A 22646-nucleotide genomic window follows, 5' to 3' on the forward strand; every position below is an offset into this window, starting at 1 on the left:
AGCGATGATTTTTGGAGGTCCATTTATGAATATTTCCAACACGTTTAAAAAGAGTTATACCACCGGGTCCTCGTTCCACAAAATTTGACGTTCCCTTTCGAGACGTGAATTTCCCTTGTAGGAGGGGCCAAACAGACGTTTCTACGTTCGCACATACGCGCATATTACATTAAGGGAGAACTCTCTTTCCCCTTCAGAAAGAAAAAAAGAAAAAAAAAGACACCTCCGTGAGAACTAACCCGATGCAACCATGTTAAAGGAGAAGCTATTAAAGTTTATGAATTATTACTACTTCATTAAAAATTACTACATCTATCACATCCTCTTCTTGTACACATTTTTTTTAAGGATAACTTATACATACGCAGAAATTACAATATCGCATTTTTTTACCTTTCTGTTGAATAAATATGAAAATACTGAGTCGCAAAAGGAGGAGGAGAATTTTTTTTACTATTTCACTCATTTCTTCAATTTTAACAATAAGAATGATGACAAGTTTTTAAACACCAAATTGTTTGTTGTTGTGTACTTACCAGTGTGTTTAAAGTGCTTCTACACACTTTTCTTCGACTACATCGCATATTATGTGTACATTCGCTACTACTTCAACAGGATAAATAACAACTTCAGGAAAATTTACTATTCCTCTGTGTCGTATGAAAATGGGGCAACTCAAATTGGTGAAAGTTTTTTTCTTAAAAAGGACCAAGTTGGACTCATGCACAGAATCAGTAAAAGAAAAAAAAACTCATATGATGTGTGTGCGAAGCGGCTATCTGACATGTCTCTTTACGAATGCAGGAAATATATGTTACGAAAAAAAAAGGCCTTTTCCCTGTGGCAAAGGAAACAAAATTTAAGGACTAACAGAAACAAACGCAGAAAGAGAACCATAAAAAGGGTTACATATAAAGAAGACACAAATAAGAGACATCCACGCATTAAATTTATTACCTGTAGAAATATTTCTATAAAAAATAAACGCCTAAATAGTGACCAACGCGATGTTCATGGTAATAAGCTGTTCCATAATGTGTTTCAGAATAGGAGGAATGTTTTCTTCAGAAGGAAACAGAGAAAGAGAAATGATCCAGAGGCGGGGGTCGTTTCTTCTGGTAGCTCAACGGAGGAAGGAGCTGAGCGGAAAAAGGATAAGTTCATTTTTAACAAGCCTTATATCAACATGCAGAAGGGGTACAATTTTGTGAATAGTCTCCATCCAGGGAGGAATATTTCAGATGGGACTACAGGTGTCAGTGGAAAACCCAGCATCTACGGTATTAGCCCAAATAGAGAAGACGAACATATGAGCGATCATGTGCACTACGACACTAGCGTCGTGGAGGTAAACGCCTTCTGCGCACAAAACAGCTTGGTAGGAAGCGCAAACGAGGAAAACCTTCACTTGCTCAAATTTAGGTTAGGTAAAATGGGAGATACGCAAAACGACACAGCACCAAACCATTTTCAGAATAACAATTCAGATTATTTCGCGCTGAACGAATCAACCCCCATTGGGCATAACGATGAGAGCGGGAACTACGAAGAAATTCGCTTTGAAAATTTGAGGGGGAATGTGGTGTGCATTTCGAAGACGCATCAGTGTTCTGGTGATATGGAGGATGCTGAAAAGGACCAACAGAGTGAGGAGGGCGAAGACTCTGAACGGAGGGACGACCAAGTGTTGATTTCCCCCTCGAGTGAAGACACAGAGGGATGCAATCCGAAGAGGTACAACCCAAATGGATACCATCCAGAGGGATATCATCAAAAGGGGGGCGGAGTAGATACCCCAAATTACAAAGGGAAGAACATAAAGAAGTCCTATCGCACGTTGCGAGGGAGCCTAAAAATGGACTACCTTTTTAAGGACAGCTGCGAATTAGCAGAAAATAACAACAGGGGGTCGGTAGAAAATAACGATTATTACTATTACAACAAATTTAAAAATTTTAACTACGGAAAGAAGGACAATTCGCTCAGCGTGAGGGAACTGATAAACAACAAAATTAACGCAGAATATTATCATCTAAAATTGAACATACTCATTTTGTCCTGTATAATTATACAGATCTTTAACTCATGTATCTTGATACTAATTTCGAACAACTTTATAAGGAAAAAGGAAAAAATTTTTTTTTTCTGTTTTTTGTATTCCGTACTAGAAAGCATCACCGACGTGATTTCAGAAAATATATTTTTCCTGTGTGGTAAATTTACAAACATATACAAAAAAGAATTCAGCATTAACGCCATCTACGTTATTCAAGTTATCAGCAAAATGATATTGAGCCTCTCAACCATTTTTATTTATTTCGTATATCACATTTTTGTGATACTTTACGAGAATGTGAATATTATGATTATAAACACTTTTATTAAAACGCTGTCTATTTTTGTCCTTTCTTTTATTTTCCTCAAAAATAAGGACAACTTTTTTAATTACCATAATGATGCAACGTTTGCCAGCATGAATTGTGAGAAGCCGGCCGGAGGCACAAGTGGCAAGACCCCTACCTGTGAGGAGAGCGGCTCTGTTAAGATAGACATCAAAGAGGAGGAACTGCGCAAACAAAACGGGGCAGATTCCGTTAGGGATGCCCCATCCGTGGAAGCACAAACCGGCTATGCTGACAAGAAGGGTCCATCAGAAGTGAGTAACAGTGACGATCTACGAAACCATAGGAGCAATTTTAACCAGGGAATATTTAGCAACTACCTCTACAATGATAAATACTATGGGAATTATTTTAACTTTTCGAGGAATAACTACTATGGTGAAAGACTTCTTAGTGACGATATTGTCTCAAAGGGATCGTCGAAGGAAAAAGCAAAATGCGTGAATCCCTGTTTTGTAAAACTAAAATATGTCGCAGAATTTTTAAACCTTTTTAAACTGCTATCAAGAATAAAAAGCTACATTTTTAAGAAGGAAGAAGTGAACTATAGCCACAGTTACACACTGCTAACCGTGCAGGATGCAAAAGGTGATGAGCAAAATTTGGACCCATTTTTTCGAAACAAAAGAGAATACAAAATTAAGATTCCCATTATAGGGAACCTTAAAAAATTATTTAATATCTCTGATAACCCTGGTTGCTATTTGGGTGTGCAAAACGCGGGGATTACAAAATATAACTCCCTAATTGAGCAGGAAATGGAATATTTACGTAAAAGAAAAAAAAAAATACTACAGAGCGGTGGGAAGTACAGGGGACACCCATATAACATAGACAACATGAACAGCTTAAGCAGCTTAAGAAGCTTAAACAGCTTAAACAGCCTAAACAGCGTAAAGCGCGCGAAAAAGAGAAACATCATCGTTAGCTATCCTATCAAGTTACTACTGAGCAATTTGAACTTTTCCAACATTTTTTACATCTGTTTATTGTTAATTATCCCAACATTTGAGAGGATATTCCTAAATTATAAAATTAAAAATATTAAGATAGATTTACACTGCTACTGCTATCTCAATTTTGTGAACTATGTAACGGATCTGATGGGTCTCTACCTTTACATTAGTTACTTTAATGAGGAATCCTACTCCTCCTCTATATTTCTCAGCTCTCTCATCAACATATTCCTGATGACTTTTCGCTTTTTCTTCTTGCACAACCGGTTTAGCCAGATATGGTTGCTGGTAATGTCTATATATGTGGAGATGCCCCATCATACCATCGTCACGCCTTTTTTACATTGCGACGTGGCAGGTGACGTAATATTCCTCTTCTTTTGTTCATTTGCAGTTCCTGGAAACCATACTTAAGTCGCTTCACAAGACGTTCTTTTATATGCCTATTTATATACTAGTCACGAAGGTGCTGGTTACTCCCTTTTGTTCGCAGCTGGGAAGACGCGGGCGCCCATTTCGGCGGATGTATCTACCACAAAGGGGTGCCATTTTGATATTGCCATTTTCTTCCTTCTGGCACGCTCTCGTTGAACACTCCCTGCGCAATTCTTCATCTCAGATGCATTTTTATTTTTCCCCCCTCACAGGTGTACATAAAGAACATTCACAATTTGATGTGCTCCTTCTACTCCAGCATTTTGGACGCCAGTTCCTTCGCCTCTTACTATTTTGAATATCGTAAGCCTGTACCTCGTATTCGCATCGCCATTTTCACATGTGTGCAGTGCCAACGTTTTTGCACATTCCACCCCTTCTGGTTTGCATTTTGGCAACCCTAATTATGACTTCTACTTCACCTCTTCGCAGTTATACTGAGCTATTACAACATTGACGATTCAAGGAATATCTTCATCTTTGTTTATATTATCTTCCTGGTGCTGCATCTTTCATCGCTTGTCGTTATTTCGAAGTTGAAGAAGACGTGAAGGGGGGCCAATCACCGGCAAAATGATGTCTGGCAATTTTTTTTTTTTTCCTTTTTTTTTGTTCTAATTTGATGAGCGATTGGAGCGTAACAAATTTGCCCTGAAGAGGTCTATCACTAATGTGTGGAAAGGTGCTTGTGGTTCTTTTGCGAGGGGTCAAATATGGGAGAGAGGCCGAGTGCGGCCTCCCCCTATTCTCGCATTAGCATACTCGCTTTATGTCAACTTCTCCCCCTTTGCTACTCTCCCATGCGCCCATGCTCATACCTCTTGACCTGCTCATAAAGCATATTATTTTTTTCGATTAAATTTTTTTTCTTGTTAATTTGTTCGAAAAGGATTTTCACGTTTTCCTTGACGTGATATTTTTTAAGTTCATAAATAAATAGGTTAATATAGATAAAAGACAATTTTAAAATTGAATACACATCTAAGTTCTGACTGAACGTTATTAAAACGTTGAGGATGTGTTGTATGTTCTCATCTAGGGAGTTATTTTTTCCAGCCACCTTACGTTCTTGTGTCAGTTCTTCATTAATTTGGGTGTAAAAGTAAATGTACAAACACTGGATTACCACTTCTTTGTTTAGTAGGTATATATAATCTTTAAACAGATTAAGGCAGAACTGGTAAACTTTGTGATGTTCAATTTTGCTATCATTTTTGAGGAGGTCCAAAAGCAAGAAGAGCGTAACAAAGGAGTGGTCCCTTATGCATATCATGAGGTATGTCCTTTGCACCTTTTTCGCTTCCCTTGTGTAGGTCAAATTCTCATCCTCCGTTTTATGTCCCCCTTCATTGGTGCTTCTATCACCTAGGTGTATTACATATTCGTTGTCAAAACTGTTCGTGTCTGCAAAAGGGGTACTTACAGAATGGTCTTGCTTTCCATTTTTATCGCCACTTAAGGTGTACACATTTTTGGCCATAAAAAGAGTGTTCTTTAGACTGGTGCCAAAATTGTACCTCCTTTTGGGACATACTTTTATCTCCTCTATCTGGATAAACTTCCCCAAGAAGGTTTCAAATCTGCAGTAAAAATTTGCGCACTTCTTAAAGTTGTACAGGAGGAACATAAAATATAGGACCTCGTTTAAATCCATAATCTGGCTATTTGAGAAGTAGTTTAGGTAGACCTTCTTAACTCTGGGTAGGAGATCATTTGAGATGCTATCATAAACGGTTGTTACGTTTAACTGAAGGATCGATTCGACCAATTTATTCAGCCTGGGGAGCGTGTTGAACTTGTCCGAGTTGTCCAAAAGGATGTTACTAAGAACTGTGTCTTGCATGAAGAGATTGTACCTTTTTAGGTTTATGCAAATGTTTAGCAAGTTAACGATGTAATCGTATGTTAAGGGGGGGGTGTCCTCTGAATGGACATATTCATAATTCCTTTTTAGCGTCCATTTGAAGAGAAAAATATTTGGTACTTTCTTTTTTAGCATGCTTAGGCATAGGTCATTTAGCTCGTCCAGAGAAAGGCTCCTCAACAGGAGGAGGTTCATTTCAGCGGAGTGCAAATATTTGTCTTTAACCTTTTTGAAAACGCCGTTGCATGCAAAGTCGTTCTTACTTATCAGCTGTTTGTATATGTTTATTATGTGGTTTACTTGGAAGGGGGTCAGACTGCTGGAGGTTTCTTCTTCCTGCGTACATTTGCGGTGGATGTCATCCTTAAGGTTGTTATTGTTCATATTTCCTTCTTCATGCAGCTGCTTCTCCCCATTTTTGTACCAATTTGGGCTATTCCGAGCGGATTTCCCCACACTTTCGGTAATGCACGATATGTGAAAGGAATAAAACGATTCCACGTTATTTTCCCCCTTCTGGGTGGTGGCATCATTGTTGATGACATCATTGTTGGTGGAATCATTGTTGGTGGAATCATTGTTGGTGGAATCATTGTTGGTGGAATCATTGTTGGTGGAATCATTTTTGGTGGCATCCATGTTGGTGGAATCATTTTTGGTGGCATCCATGTTGGTGGCGTGTCTTTTGTGGCCACCTCCCCTGCTATCATAATTTGTGAGGGTGAACACCTCATTTGCTATGTTCTTAATTTCTTCGTCCGTACTTTGCAGAATTAAATACGAAATGTGATTTTTAAAAGTGAACAAGTCGAAATATTGAAAGAAAAAAGAAAATGGAAGGTACGAAAAGTTGTTGTTATATATACAGATGGCCGAGAGGAGAATTACGAACTCTTTATTGTACAGATGCAGGTTGTGCAAAATGTTTTTTTCTATGCTGTTCATTATTTTATCCACACTTCTCCTCATTTGTGAAATTTCCGTGCATATTTTTTTTTCCTCCTTTAATTTTTCAAAATGGCTCAAAAAGATAAAGGACGAATTGAAAATCCTCGTGATGTCGTAAACGTTTTCGCACTTTGAAATGAGTTTATCGATGTGTGGTAATATTTGATTATACAAATTTGTGTATCTGAACTTGGCGTCCCTTTTTATAGCTATGCGGCTGTTCCTCATTTCTTTACAGGGGTCCTCAGGGGGGGACTCCACTTGGGACAGCTTTTCCCCTTCATCTAAACTTCCTCTTTGTGTAGTGAAGCATTTTATCACGTTTAGCTCCTTGGACATAAGACTGCAGAGGAGCATTCCCAAAAGGTGTATATTCAAAAAGGAGCAATTCAGCCACGACTTTATGGCTTCCACGTTCACATATCTGTAATCATTCAGCCTGCACTGTGCAAAAAGAAAATAAATCATATTTTTAACCTGTCCATTGAAGTTTTTCTTATTTATAATAAAATTGTAACGTGTCAGAACTGTGTCCTTGATGGCCAATTTCGTCAGGTCATCTTCATGCAGCATTTGAAGATGCATTTGGTCTATTTTGCAAAGGTAGAGGGCGCTATTTTTAGCGCAGCAGTAGGCATGAAGTATGTTTAATATATTTTTAAAATCGCAAATTTCTGAGCTCTCTTTGTTTGTAAATAAATTAATTACGCTATTTAGGAAGGGGAACCTCCGCAGGACAGTGGCGTAATACAACATCTTGCACAGCAGTGGCAGGTTACGCTCGTTCGTCGGTATGTTTCCGTTTAGCAAATCTTTTTCGAGTTTGAAGAAAACGTTATCAACGAGGCTTTCAATTTTATGAAATGGTCTTTCCATGTGTGGGGGAGCTACAGATGAGGTGCTTCCCTGTTCTGGAACATTTGCCTCAGCTGTAATTCCATTTTTGTCAGTTTCACGCGATAGATTAGTGCACACGGGAAGGGGATTTTTTCCCTCATTATTAGTTGCCCCATTCGGGGCGCTTCTTATTTGTTCAGAGGGGCGTGGCGGTATAGCCCCTGTTGTCACGTGTGCGTCCTTCGCATGCACATCTATGTTTGAACCAGAATGCACGCTATTCACATGTTTAGCACCCACCCTTTTGCGCGCGAAATAGTGCTGACTGTTCAAGCAAATTTTATAGAGGGACCTTACGAGGAGGAACACATTTTCCACTTGAAAGTTCTGAAGATAATGTTTGTTAATGATACGAATTAGTAAGGTGATTATTTTGTCGTTCAGCAAATTTATTTCTGAATATACATAAAGTAGCAGTAGGGAGGTACTGAAATCGATCTTGCTGTGCAGAAAGTGTTGGACGCTCCGATTGTACACATCTATATGGCTATAAAAGGTGCACATGTCAAATAGGATTTTTACAAGGGTGTCATCCGTGAAGTGAATAGGGCTAGGTGATGTGTCCGCCTTATTCGTAGAGTTGTGGCTAAGTCTCTGCTCTCTAGCATGGTTAAAATAAGTTAGTAACTCCTTCTCTATGTGGCTGACCAGAATGTCATTTTTTATTTTCATCATTTTGAAGATCTGACAGAGCATTAAAATTTCTTCACATTTTAGAAGGTTTTTTTTTTTAATTATTAGGTCTAGCAGGAATGATATGTACACGTTATCGCTGAGATTTAATTCAGCGTTTTCTTCCTTCTTCCCATTTGAATTCACAATTTGGTTGATGTTCTGAATGGTGAAGTACAGCAGAATGTTGCATATGTGGTGTGGGGAGTAGTCGGCCAGTTGGGTTCTTGCAGAGTCGGATTTGTGACCTCCATTTGTGTCATCTGTGGGGAAATTTTCTCCATCTTTGTGGCCTTCCCCCTGGGAAGGACAATGCTCCCTTTGCCTCCACGCATCAATTTCGCCCAAGAACTGCCGCACAACATCGTTAACATAGTCATTGCCTACCAATTTGAGTTTGTAGAAGGCGTTAAAAAGGAGGGAATAATTCACAATATCGATATGCAAGCCGTTTTGAACTATAATGTGTAAGAATTTGTTAATCAATTTCATATCTTTAATTTTCAATTTTGCATGCGAATTTAGGATGATTGAAAAGGACTTCACATCGATGAATGTGTAATTATTAATTAAATGGTTGTTGACATATTTAAATAAATAGACAACGTTTTGGTTATTTTCCACTTTACTAATTATGTTGTACAATTTAACAATTTCTTCGAGATGGAATTCTCTCAGTTTTGTTATTGCTACTTCAATAAGACAGTGGAAGGTGCTTTGGTAGGTATTTAACTGCGCATTCTGTATATACAACTTTATTAACAGGACAATCTTGGATGGGTTTAAAAATTTATAAATCATTTCTACTCTCTTGTTAATCTGTTTGTAAATAGTCACATTGGTAATATTCTCCCTTTCTAGTAAGCGGCTATATCTGTACAATTCGATGCAGTTCATATTGTATATATTTTTGTTGACATTCTTATTTTTCTGCACAAACGAGTAGTTTATTTTTGTCAAACGAAGCATACTTTTGTTTCGGAGCAGCTGTTGTGTCCACCTTTTGTTCCCCCTGGCGTTGATTAACGTGTAGCAATCACCGCACAGGCTTTCCGCGACTTTTTTTATCATCCTGAAGTGAGGTAGCCGAGGACAGTTATACTATCATAGGAAAACTGGGATGGCCATTTTGTTAGGCAGAAGGGACCTAAAGGTGGTGGAGGTGGCTCCCTTTCAATCCTCTGAACGAACATTCCAGTTGTGCGTTTACCAAGTGGAGGACTTTCCATGCCACACAAATGCGCTTCTCTATGCTGTGATCCACTTGTTTCTTTAAAACTTAGGAAAGTAATTTTTGGCATATCCCTTCCGTAGCAACAGTCCATAGGAACGGCGTCACGTGGGGGACTTCCAACTTATGAGGTGCAATTGTTTGCGTTATCAATTGGTGATGTTAAAAGAGGAGGAGTTGACGAAAAAAATACCAAGTGGGCAATTCGCCCACGAAGTTGGGCATGCCCTATTAATGCATCTACTTGTGCATATCCATTTGAGGTGAAAACTTTCCCACTTGATGTTATGCCTCATTTGTGATGACCTCGCACGGTGCTAATGAGGATCCCGCAAAAGGTGAACTACGTTGTAGGAGTTGCTTTGCCATTATTTTTTTTTTTTTGTTTTTTCCCCGCAATGTTATGCCGTCAGTGGTTGCCACTTTGGGTGAATTCTTCTTATGGAGATATGTAAAATAAAAACTGCCAAAGAGGCGAAAAAGAATCGTGTGCATTTTTTAAGTTATTCCAAAATTGTTGTAGCACAAATGATGTGGGATATATTAACGGGGGGTGGGTGAAGAAAAAAAAATTGCAACATTTACACAATTGCGAAGAGGATAATCCCCGCTTAGTACAATTTATTGACACATTTTATTGTATTTTTTTCCTTTTTCCTTATGCTTCCCCTTTTTGTGGTCTTTTTCACACAATTGACGAGCGTGGCGCTAATTATGCAAAGGAACTTTGAAATGCACTTGTCCTGATGAAAGGAAACTTTGCACGTTTGGTTTTCATGACCTACTGGTCACTTGCACGTCCGTTGAGTACTTCCATTTTTTGCAACTATGGGGAATATTTTAAAAATGGCAAATGCTACCCGTGTGAAGAGGATACCTACTCAAGTTACAGAAATTCTGAAAGCTGTTTTCGTTGTCCCCCTGGTAGCTTCAACAATAAGAAGTCTTCAAAATATATTTATGACTGTTCATGTGATGGAGACTTTTATTTAAATTATGTTGGGAATCGATGTGACATGTGCTCCGACTTAGGCAACCGTTTTTATTGCAAAAGGGATTTAACGGAACTGTACGTAGACAATTTGGACGCCTTTTTTAAACACAAGGATGAAATTACTTTTAACTATTTCGATAGGTGTGTTGTGAAAGAAAATAAAATGAATATGTATCCCTTTATGAATAATTTGTATCTATTTTGTAAAAGTCCGAATGTCTGCTTGGATACCTGTGGGAGATGTTCAGAAAATAATGAAGGATTTATGTGTAATAATTGTGTGCAGAATTATGACAAAAATATTTTTTTAAAGTATGCCACCTGTAGGAAGTGCTTCCACGTTATATTTGTCGTCCTCCAGATGGTAGTTTATCTTATCCTGTCATTTGCCTTTTTTTTAGTTCTATTTAAATGCATAAATGTAAGTCTTTATTTTTATCAAGTTGATGTGTACAAAAAGGGGACTATATATTTCCTGCACTACTTTCGCGAATTCATATTTTATTTATCCCTCATTCTGTTGATAAGTTTTTCAAACGATTTGACAGAAACGGAGGGGGAGAATTATACCTTCTATGGGGAAGGGGAGCCAAAAGAGCAACGTCCGCACCTACACAGCGGAGATGCGAACCTTCACTATCTTCTGAACATTTATGTGCACAACGCCTTCTTTGATATGATTAAAATTGTTCATTTGAATTTTCTTCATTTTGTTAAATTGAGCTGTCTCCACGTGAGATCAAATCGCTCGAAGATATACTCCATACAAATTGTCGTCCTAGTTGGAGGGATACTTATTTTTATCTGCTTCACTTTAGTGTGCAATTTGATTTTTTTGTATTTGCGAAATGGGGGACTCAACATGATGGCGGACGGCATGGGGGAGGGAGAAGCTAATTGGGTGAGTAAAGACCAGGTGAAGTGTTGTAAAAAGAACATAGCGAGGAAGTTCGTGGACACCTATTTGTACCCCTTATTTTTGCATAATTTCATTTTTCAAAATTATGTTCACATGACATTTTTTTACGATCACGATGTTGTACAATTTTTCAAGAGATCCATTAGAATATGTTATTATCAATACATGCACATTTTTTTATACGTGGCTAATGCGATGGTTATGTTCATTTTTCTCTCCTCCTACATGTGCATTGGCCTCTTTAACTATAAGAGGTCGTATTACGACACCGCGACTGTATGCTACGACGACTTGCATTTGAGGGCCTCTAAATTTATGAATGTACCAGTGGTTCTGTTTGGCTGCTTTGGGTACTACGTGATCCTTTTTGTGTTTATCTATTCCAAACCTGCAGAAATGAAGCGAAATTATCCGTATAGATATGTTTACGGATTGCACACCTTTTTATGTAAACAGGAAAAGTATTACTACTATATTGTTAAAAATTTGTTCATTAACATTTTGTTTTTGTTTGCGATCCACATGGATGATCACTTGAGTTGTCTCATTTGCTTCTCCTTCGCGCTACTTTTCTTCATTTCCTTTTCTATGTTCGTCAAGCCGTACATCGAGACAGGACAGTATAACATCAAATGGGAGAGCTTCTTTTTTATGTTTTTATTTTTTTTTAACATACAACTGGAGCAGATACGATTAGTGACATACCACATATGGCTGAGAATAATCCTATCCTTTGCTACTCTTTTTATATACACTTTTATATTGCTTTATTTTTTATATTTCATGTTGAAGGATCTGTACGTATATTTTGGCTTCTACCTCATGTACGTGAATACAAAGGATGAAGGGGTAGCGAAAAATGCAAATGCAAGCCCTTCAACCCATCCATCGATGGGTCAGTTTTATTTCTTTTACTATTTGAAAAACTACATGGGGGAGGATCTTTACCTTGCAGATGGAGATCAGAGTAGAATGCAGACGGGGGACGCCGACTCTATGGCCTTGGACAACTACCATGTTGAGGTGAGCAAATAGGGAAAAGACAAACAAAATTGATTACACATAAGAATAGCGTAATGATGAAACGTTCTTTTTTTTTCATTTTCCTGAACCTGATGATATATATACCCCTTTTTTTGCTTTTTTCTTCCGAAGAAGTGCCACGAAGTTGTGCCTCCCAAAGACATGGACTACATTTCTCACCAGTGTGTGCTGATATCCCCATTCATTGCCGAAACGGTTGTTCAATTATTATTCATAACGAAAAATATAAATCACATAATCCTCTTAAGGAGGAACGACTCGAATGTCAAAATATACAACTGCCTGTTTGAGAATGGTTTCCCGATAAAAAGACGGCAAAAAGAAAAAAAAAAAGCAAAATTTGTAAATGCTCAAATGAACAAACATGTAGGAGCTCACGTCATATTCCTTTTTATGACTTTTTTTAAAAGCTCACTGATGATAAAAAAAAAGAAAAGGAAGCAGCGCCATTTTTACTTTTCCAATTTTCCCCCCTTTCAGGCTACGTAGAAATTCAGAAAACACCTATTGACAGGTTTGTCGTCGTGGCGGAGCATATTTACAATAACCTATTCCACCAAAATTATATTCCCTTTAGGACAGAAATGACGCGTCTCTTCACTGATTTAGTGCGAGAACTCAGATGCTTTAAACACGTAAAAAGAAGAAAAACGATAAGTATAAGCACTGCGTGGGGAAAGAGAATAGCCTAACAACATTTAGGAAAATACGATGAAGTGTGTTTGCTTGAACGCGACATAATTTTTTCTGCCCATCACTGCATGAAAAATGGGGCCACTTTAATCGCACTTTCTACCCAAAATGTGCAAAGTGCACATAATGCGCAAAAACCCTTTGCGAAGCGGGTTCACTTAAAGGAAATCCTGTCCTTAGACATAAATACCTGCAACGCTATCTAAGAGGAGTGTGTCGACCTGTAAAAATATATCTGGAAACATGCCAACACTCGAACAGTTCGCAAAACACCTCCATCTTCACCATTTTTGCAGGCATATATTCGAGAGTGCGTTGCCAAGCGAATCAAAGAAAAATACAAAATAGGCGAAATTAACACACAAAAAATTGTGTATGATGAAAATTATGAACAAAAACATATTAGTACATTTCTGTACAGACTCCGCGGGTCTGACCAAAATGTGGACGCAAGACATCAAATGTTTTCGCAGCTATTCCCGGGTAAGGAATAACGCGCACATGTAAATAAAATGGCAAAAAATGCACGTGTTCCAATTGTCCCTCTGCAACATACTACAGGGGGGCACAGAAAAAACTGTGCACTTTAAAGACGGTATGCGAAATATGCACAGTTAATAATTAAAAATGCAAATAATGATTAATGTTTTCACTTTTTTGCAAATGTAGATATAGGCAAAGCTGTACTTAAAGAAGGCGTACAGGAAGAATCACAAAGACAGGGGTGGGAGGGGAAGCCAAGTTTTAGCGGTTAATACATAAATGATCGCAAAATGTGTCATGATAATCCTAGCTGTAATGATGATAAAAATCAACATCATCCTTATGACACACGTGTAGGTAGCCTATGCAGAATGATTAAACAAATCTGTGTAACTTGTCGAGTACGTTTTCATGGGTTTGTAAATTTCCCATTTGGACGCTGGAAAAATGTGCTTGTTTTTTTCGTACCACTTTTTTTCCACTAACTTTCCTGCGTGAGTCTGAAAAGGGGAAAATAAACCAAAATGAAGAATGGGGAGCTTCGTTGTTCACTATTTTTGCACTTGTGTGCGTGTGTTCTAAACAAATGTGTATCACAACACATTTTCTTGTTAGCTGTTCACACTTCTCCTTACGCATATGTACACATTTCTGCACACTTTAGAGGAGTGTATTTTTTTTTTTTTCCACTTACATCAGTCTTTTCCCTTCTTATGTCTGTAACCCCATATAAATTTTCCACCGCGTCAAAAGCAAACAATGGCCCCGTTTTTCCCTGCGCTTTATTTTTAATTAACTCATAAAAGGTCAAATAATTCGGAAGGATAATATCTTCTTTCACAAACATTAGGGTTTCACAAGATGCCGATCTTAGGTGAATAAATTCGTTTTTTAAATTGTCAACACATTTATTTATGAATTGTCCTATCGTCGTTTTTTGCTTTACTGATATTTTTCTCCGATGGCCACTACCGTCGTAGTATGAATAGGTTATTTCAATCGTTTTTTCTTTTTGTTCATTTTCTAGTTTGAAATATAATTCTCTTAACGCTTTTTTTCGAAATTCTATTTCTTCATCTCGTTCCTTGTCTTTTAAAAAGGAAGTGTTTACAGTTGGGTCCTTCATGATTTTCTTGAATGGCTTCTTTCTGTCGTACTTAGCGTGCGTGTCGTTATTTTGCGGGGTTTTGTCTGCGCCATTTTTGTCTGAACCGTTTTTACCTGAATCATGTTTGTTCCTTTTTCCCTCTTTGGACGGGTTATGTTGATGTGGGGGGCTTTCTGAGCCATCGTTTTCTTCTTCTTGCGAAACGCCCCCACCAGAGTGGTTCTTCCCCCCGTTATCACCACTATCCCGATCACCACCACGGTTACTATCACCATCTCCATCTCCTTCACCGTCGTGCTCTTCTTCTTCGTTCTCTTCATCGTTGCTGCAGAAAGACAATTTGAGGTTCTTCTTTTTGCTATCTTTGTCCTCCTTGGCCTTCCCCCTAAGATGGCTGTCCTTCTCCTTGCCATAAATTCCACTCTTGATTTGTTTATACTCGTGAACGGTTCTCAGACCGATTGTTTCGCTGATTAACTTATCATCTTCATTTTTATTTTTAACAAACATTTGATTAAGTTTGGGAGCCATCAACGTTTTCTTTTTAATGTTTTCCTTCTTCTCCAGAAATTCCTTTTCCTTCCTTTTCCTTTCCAAAATGTACTTTTGAACTTTTCCATTTTCACTATTTATTAGGCTGTCAATTAGGTCCGCTGTGTTATCAGGTTTCCTGAAGTTCATCTTGCAAACACGGTCATTCGTCGCGGGAAAAAATTTTTTATTTATGCTTTTCCTTTTTTTTTCTGCCTCTCCCGTTTTTTCTTCTTTATCTGGAAATGCTTCGCATATATGTAAGAATGTTTTCTTTGGTAAGCGGGATAGGGAATGTATCAGAATAGTGGCCTTTTTCCAGTCATTTCTCTGTAATTTTATCGCATGCTATTTTTTATAAATTCGTTCAACCTGTGCTTTGTTCCGTTTGCTATTTTGAGCAGAATGTGTTCTTATACCACGACGTATGGTTAAATGCGTTATACATATCATATGCGTAAGTAGTACATACGTGAACAGGTAATTTTGTGTTTGGTCGCATGAACGTATTTCTTTCTGGAAGGAAACACGCTGAATAGCGTTACTACAAAGGTCAAAATTTTACCATCAAAATGTCAGTTCATTTTTCTTTTTTTTTTTCATTTTAAAATTTTATCTATGTTTTTCCCTACCCTTTATAATTAATGTTACATAAGAAGAAGTTTTTACCTTCATCGTAGCGGCATTTTTGCAGACAAAATGTAGGTGTACATTTCCGTTTTGTGAACATAAAAGGTATGTACAAGCCTTTAAACGAGAATGTCACAATGTTCAGATAAGTTTATGTGCCTATTTAGCTTTACATGTAATACCCATAACGTTCTACATAGATTAAAGGGAAAATTTATGCCAGATAATTTGAAGATTTACGAATTAGAAAAATTTTCCCCTTTTCTTTCATCGGCAAAACGGTTTAGTTGAATTTTTTTTTTGTGAATATGCTTTTCGGCCAATTAACTGAACTTCATTTCGTTGTCGGCTTTCAAAAGATGGCAGCAACTCTGCAACTGAAAAGTTAACCATTTGTAGTGCCTGCTGCTGCATGTATCCACGTATGCATTAGCACAGGCGCCAACAATCAGACGTATGATGAGGGAAAAATAAAAACACAATGATAGGTGTTACAGAACACGAAATAAATATATACGACGAAAAGAAGGCGCATTTTGAATCGCTGAGCGGCTTCTCCAAATCGCTAAAGCATGACTTTAAAGATTTTGTTCACATAATTTGTAAAGTGAAAAATGTGAGGAAGCATGGAAAGTTTTTACTTTTCTGTGACACAAATTCAGGTGGAAAAATAAATAGGAAGGAAAATGTTCTATTTTACAGATATCATGTTTTGAAGTATGATGATGTGGAGGAGGATCCTGCTACAGGGGACAGAAGTTCACGTTGTACAGGTAATAATAAAGGGGGTGCTAACTTTTGCCTGGTAGAAAATAAATTTAATGAGGAAGCCTTATCAGAAGATAAGAACATACAATTGGTAATCAGCAAAGACTTTTACGTGGACGAACACAAATTTGATTCATTTCGAAAATCCTTACTGAAGGAAATTGACACAAAACAGGGGGTCGATAAGGATGTCAGACTTCGTAGCGATTTGTTAGAATATTCAGTTCGACTGTGTAAGGAGTTTTATGCGAATGTGATGAAGAATGAAGATGTGCAGACATCTACCGAGGAAGGGTGCCCCATAGAGGATAACACAACAGATAATATGGGAAATGACCCCCTAGTGTTAGTGAACGAATATATAAAGTATGAAATTTTAAGGAAAGTCATAAAAACGGATACACTGTTGTACATTATAGGATTACCTGCCCTGACGAACACAAATGAGAAGTCCCTATTGGTTTTTTCGGCCTACCTCCTGAAGGTACGGAGAAAATAAAATAAAATAAAACAACACGAGAAAGTTGTACGTATGTATAGTTTCGAATAGAGAGGTGTACCCATCGAGGAGTGTACATATGCTCGTGCATTTTTGTGTGTGTAAGGAGAGTGAAAATAAATAAGAAGAAACAGTTCGTAGTGAATAACCTCTTTTTTGTGTGCATTCCTAGCCGTAAGTGTCCACTTTTTTTTACGCGAGCACGTTCAATTGTGTTACTCCCACGTGCTCATCATCGTTAGAGCAATTAATCAAAGCTGTATATGTGCCCCTTCTTCTCAGGTTAACTACGAATTCTTCAACATCAACGAATTTTTGAAATTATTCGAGGGAGGTTTTTTTTCCATGCTAACCGTGTGCAGGAGTTTGCAAATGAAGGAAAGAGACATTCGGCAGATTTATAACAGTAAGGTGGACACAAGAAGAAGATTCATACGAAACATTATCTACAAAAATAAAAATTATGAAAGTATAAGTAATCAGAAAATGAATAATTTTGAAATTTTCATCTTAAAAATTATCGACATAATTCCCAAACTGTTTGAAATACAACCAAGCGAATTTAACTACAACATGGAAATGAATGATGACAAACGATTACACAGAATTATGCTCTGTGATTTGAACCTAAATCAAATTAATGACCATGTAACAGTAGATACAAGGGAGGGTGGAGATGCTAAAGAACAACTGAAGAAAAAGAAAAAAAAAAAAAAGAAGAAAAAGAAAGATATAACGTCCTATATGAACAATAAGAAGATTCCACAAATACAGTGGATGATTAATCACATACAAATATTGCTGGAAGAAATAGAAAAGGGAAATTCAAAAATTAATGTGTTTAGCGGGGAAGATATCTTTTTTTACATGTCCACGTTGGTGAACAAGTATATAGAAAGCAACGACACCTTTTTCCAAAATTATTTAGAATTTATAGAGCTCTTTATGGAGAAAAATGATAAACTCGTTAGTCAAGAGAACACAGAAAAGGTAAGAAGAAGTATACAAATTTTGAGAGAAAAAAATGTGAACTTGTTTGAAAATTCGAAATGGAGTGATGTCCAGTTTTACAACATTAAGGAGTTCTACGTGGAGAAGTGCACGAACACGAGTGGAAACTTCAACAAGAATTGTAAAAGGCTGGATGAGGAAAATACACCTATGAATTATCACCTTCCTGAAGGTCTAACCTTTGAGAAGGAACAAAATGTAGCGCATGAAATGGGGAGAGACGCCAACATTGATTGTGACCCGAAGTTGACGGACAACACGCCTGATGGAAACAATTTGACGTACGATCACTGCATCCTGGATGTTGGGGGAGGGAAAGGGGATTTGGGCATTCACATTTCGTTAGCCTTTAAAAACATCCTAGTGATCATATTAGACATTAATGTAAATTCACTCTTCAGTTGTTTCATTAAAATTTTTGCAAACAGAATTAAGAACGTGTTAATTATGCACGAATCAATATTAAATTTTGACTTTAAAAAATATAAAATAAATTTGATAGTCGGTTTACATTGCTGTGGAGGGTTAACTGATTATACTTTGAGGACCTGCATGGAAGAAAGAATCCCCTTTCTCACTTGTTCCTGCTGTTACACGAAATATAGACAGTTGAGGAAACACATTTTCGATTTTAACAATGATATGATACTTAATCAAATTAGAAGTTATATTTACAATAGGGAGTATTACGCCCAGGTGGGGTACAGCATTGGCCAGTATTCAGAGGAGAGGGGTGGAACATCAAAAAGGGAGCACACCGATGCGACGAGTGCTACGGAGAATGCTGCAGAGGATTCGACGGGGGATCCTGTTCATCTCAATATCCAGGGTTCCTCCAGAGATGGAAAAATACGCACGGGTGATGATGGGGGTGGAGACATGGACGATGTTGATGATGTTGACCATATTGGTGTTGTTGGCGAATTTGGCGAGTACGACGATTTCTCCCTATGCAGGGAAAAATACGACAAGTACGGGAAAAAAATCATCAGGAGAACCATCCCGAACATATATTCGTTCGTAAATTTGCTGTCCAAATTGTGCGAGAGCGAAAACGCCAGAATTTCATTTAAGTGCATGCACTTCTATAATAACCTGAGATTTCAAATTTTGCAAAAGTTGTTTAGTGCTACGGGAAGTGGGGGCGAACGGGAGGAGTTAAATCTGTCACTGCACTCATTCCCCATGTCCTTTTCGCCAAAGAACATTGTCCTGAAGGGCGTGTTCTCGAATAAAGGGGTGACGCGGTAAAGCGACCAGGCGAAGAAGTGAAGAACCCCCCCGTCAATGAGACAGCTCGCGTCCATTTCTTCACAGATTCCTCTACTGACGAGACAAATTGTGTCCAAAGAAGTTAGAATCGGCCGGAATTTTGTCATTTTTAACTAAAAGTGAATTTTCTTTGCTCCAGTTCCTTTTTGATGTTCTTTAGCTCCTTCAAAGAATAGTGTAAAAGTGAAAAAATATATTGCAGGGATACACAACATGGAAAAGAAATAATTGTAAATTATTATATACGTGACGCATAAATTGTTTGAACTTCTTTCTTTCCCTCTCTTTTTTGTAACATTACATTTAGCAAATCTTCCTGACCATTGGGCACGTTATTAAAGTTGTATAAACTTATAGATATCGACACAATCGCGTAGGTCGATATTGCAACTATGAGATAGAGAGGAATCTGTAAGTTATAAGAAAAAAAAAAAGAAAAAAAAAAAATTCATTTGTTTCTTTTCATCTTTGCTAATTTTTTTTGTAAATTATTTGTTATGGTGAAAAGCATAGATGGAAAGTTTTTCCACATTTTCATAATTTGTCTTGTTAATATATCTTCCTGTTTTTTACGAGTATCCATTTAACGAGGTTGTTTGATTTTTTATATTTATCAAATTTGTATATCCACAAAATTGTAGAAAAGAAAAAAATGATTACGATGGCCTTCCCCCTTGTCAGCATATTGTTTACGTTTTTTTTATTCACAAATTGCCTACTACAATTTGTATTTACAATTTTTGTATTTACTATTTCTGTATTTTTGTCTGTTCCTTCGTTATCCTTGCTGTCATGACCTTTTTGATATGAACAGAACGGAAGAAAGAAAAAATAAAAAAGATAAGAAAGGAAAAAGCCTTAAGCTGTACACTGTAAAAAAGAAAAAGTGTTCATGTGTAATTACACGTTAAGGTGTTTAATCTGGGGATTATTATGACGAGTTAGTACAGAAGAACGTTGTGATGTTGCCGCAAAATGAAATAGGCCTATGCCGCAAGCTACAATTCGTTCATTTGCACGTTTGCCGTTTGCAAAAAGAGTGCTAAATCGATGTATACTTGAGCGCATAAGAAGATACTTACGTGAGTACCTGGATACATTTAACACATAAAAAGTAAGTTTGTCATTCTATTATTAAGGAGCAAAATTGCTACTAAAAATGAATAATCTTTTCCCATTCTTCCTCTTTCTTTTTTTCTGTTTCGAGATATCTTTGTGTGAAAATGAGAAAGTATGTAAAAATGTACATGAAAAAAGGGGCACATCCCTGTATCGCGCAGAAATTTACCCTTTTGAATGCATAATGCCATGCAACGAAAATGGCTTATTCTTCTGAAGCGTTATTATGCAAATGTGTGAATATTTTTTAGCCAGAAAATTCGACAAGAGAAATTAAGAGAAAAGATAATGCTGCAAAGATGATTACATTTTAGCCTTAAATATATCTTCCTTTTTCCTTCATTTTTTTTTTATACTAAAATGTTCGAATGAACACGGAAGAAAAGTGAACTATTTTCGGACACCGAGTTAGAGAACATAGGGGGGAGTGCAGGTTTCTTAGAAAAAGAAAAAATCTAACATTTTTTTTGCACAAAATTGTAGAAATGAATTTTGGCATTTCTAAATGTGACAAGTTAGCAAATCGGATCGTGCCACTAAGTATATGCATGCACGCATATAATACTATTCATGGGTGAAAAACATAAAACGCAGGCGCGTACAATTTTTAGGCGACATTATCACGAGATCTTCAAGATCACCAGCGACGATTAATGGCCGCCCATCAAACACAAACCTCGCGGGGGAGGTAGCGGAAAAATGAACACGCCTGTCTGTATATGCACGTATCCACACAGTCGTTGCAGAGAAGAGGAGCATCTAACCCTTTCTTTATAGGGCACACCTGAATTAGCACGATAATATACCCCTCAATATTTTGGCCGTCTCAGCTATTAAAGGAATTAAAAACCATTCCGCCACCAAACGTCGAATGTACTGGAAGGAAATTATGCCCTTCAAAATCAAGCACACTACACACATCGTAGTGCTTCTACACATGAGATTTTTCTACATTGATAATTTATTTTTCCCCTTTCTTAGTAAATGAGGCTGAATTTATCGACCCGGATATTATTTGTGAAAGGGACTACAACACGCCATGTCCAAATGTTAAGGAAAATCTTGCCATTTTTTTCTTTCTTTTTTTCATTCTGTTATATTTTCCGATGAATTAAGGAAAAACTCTCTCATGTTAACACATTTAGGATTATAACTATATCGGATCCGTTCACCAAATTGACGAAGATATATGTGCACCGTCTTCCACCTATGACGGTTAAAGCTGAGGAGAAGTTACTCATATGCCCACTTCAGCTTCTGCTATTTTCCCTGTTCACCCTGTTTAGGAATAACTTTTTTTTATTTTTTTTCCCTGTCTTCCTGCTCATTAGGCCCATGTGTTGGAGAGCCGCTTAACATAAAAGATATGACAGAGAAGACAAAAGAAACGTGGTCTAAAAAATGCCAAACATTTTGGCCGTGCAGAAAATGTGTGAGGAATTTTACGTCCTATTGTCCAGGTAGTGTATTAAAAGGGGGAGAAACGATAAAAAATAAAAAACCAAAAAAAAAGGCACGAATAAGAGTTTCTTTTTCTCCATCTTGTAAATATCACAAGTATGCAATGGCATACACATGCATGTCTATCCACGTGTTTATATTTGTGCAAATTATCCAAATTATCTATTTTTTTTAAGCAAAATGGGAGAAAGTTAAAGGCACTTTGCGATCGTGCGAACCGTCTCTGCTATATCATGGGCCCTGTAAATTTCAAGTGAATTTTTCTGGCCATACTATTCAAATGTTGGAGGAGTGGAGCTTAAAATGTCACGCTTGGTGGTAATTCCACAGCGGACAACACGAATGATTAGCAAGATGCCATCACGTCGAAATATGGATGGAGTGAATTCCTTTCGTTGTTCACATCGGAAGGCAATCCCCTTAACGTAGAAGTTCATTATTCTCATTTCTGCGTTTATTTTTTCATTAATCATTTCACCGTTTTAAAAAGGGCCTGCGATCATGTAAATGTGCTTGACGACTGCCCAGACGGCGACATGCCCATTACTGCTGCCGCGACGAGGTTAGTTTGAGTCATATTACCAGGGGTATATAACATCAAGCACGTTGCGTATTATATATTTTTCAAATACTTGCATCATTACAGGTGGAGACTGAAGAAGAATTATCAATGAAGAATTCTTTTTCATATTTTTCCTTCTTCCAGTTG

General features: G+C 37.4%; 5 protein-coding genes across 5 annotated transcripts; 3 read left to right on the plus strand and 2 right to left on the minus strand.

Annotated features, from left to right (window-relative positions):
- Nucleotides 1–250: 250 nt before the first annotated feature.
- C922_01446 (hypothetical protein) lies at nt 251–4344 on the plus strand (the record flags this gene model as incomplete). Its single annotated transcript, XM_008817049.1, has 4 exons — nt 251–3646; nt 3753–3824; nt 4006–4096; nt 4226–4344. 4 exons carry the CDS (start codon nt 251–253, stop codon nt 4342–4344), a joined length of 3678 nt encoding a protein of 1225 aa, XP_008815271.1.
- Nucleotides 4345–4583: 239 nt separating this feature from the next.
- Nucleotides 4584–9245, minus strand: C922_01447 (hypothetical protein; the record flags this gene model as incomplete). Its single annotated transcript, XM_008817050.1, has 1 exon — nt 4584–9245. One exon carries the CDS (start codon nt 9243–9245, stop codon nt 4584–4586), a length of 4662 nt encoding a protein of 1553 aa, XP_008815272.1.
- A 906-nt stretch (nt 9246–10151) lies between these two features.
- C922_01448 (hypothetical protein) lies at nt 10152–13549 on the plus strand (the record flags this gene model as incomplete). The annotated part of the gene is made up of 4 exons (XM_008817051.1): nt 10152–12341; nt 12474–12657; nt 12843–12997; nt 13352–13549. The coding sequence occupies 4 exons, from the start codon at nt 10152–10154 to the stop codon at nt 13547–13549; spliced, it is 2727 nt and encodes a 908-aa protein (XP_008815273.1).
- A 351-nt stretch (nt 13550–13900) lies between these two features.
- C922_01449 (hypothetical protein) lies at nt 13901–15327 on the minus strand (the record flags this gene model as incomplete). Its single annotated transcript, XM_008817052.1, has 2 exons — nt 13901–14038; nt 14233–15327. The coding sequence occupies 2 exons, from the start codon at nt 15325–15327 to the stop codon at nt 13901–13903; spliced, it is 1233 nt and encodes a 410-aa protein (XP_008815274.1).
- Nucleotides 15328–16288: 961 nt separating this feature from the next.
- On the plus strand, nt 16289–19336 carry C922_01450 (hypothetical protein; the record flags this gene model as incomplete). Its single annotated transcript, XM_008817053.1, has 2 exons — nt 16289–17059; nt 17357–19336. 2 exons carry the CDS (start codon nt 16289–16291, stop codon nt 19334–19336), a joined length of 2751 nt encoding a protein of 916 aa, XP_008815275.1.
- Nucleotides 19337–22646: the final 3310 nt, after the last annotated feature.

The sequence above is a fragment of the Plasmodium inui genome, assembly GCF_000524495.1.
Source record: "Plasmodium inui San Antonio 1 unplaced genomic scaffold supercont1.4, whole genome shotgun sequence".
NCBI classification, from domain to species: Eukaryota; Apicomplexa; class Aconoidasida; order Haemosporida; family Plasmodiidae; genus Plasmodium; species Plasmodium inui.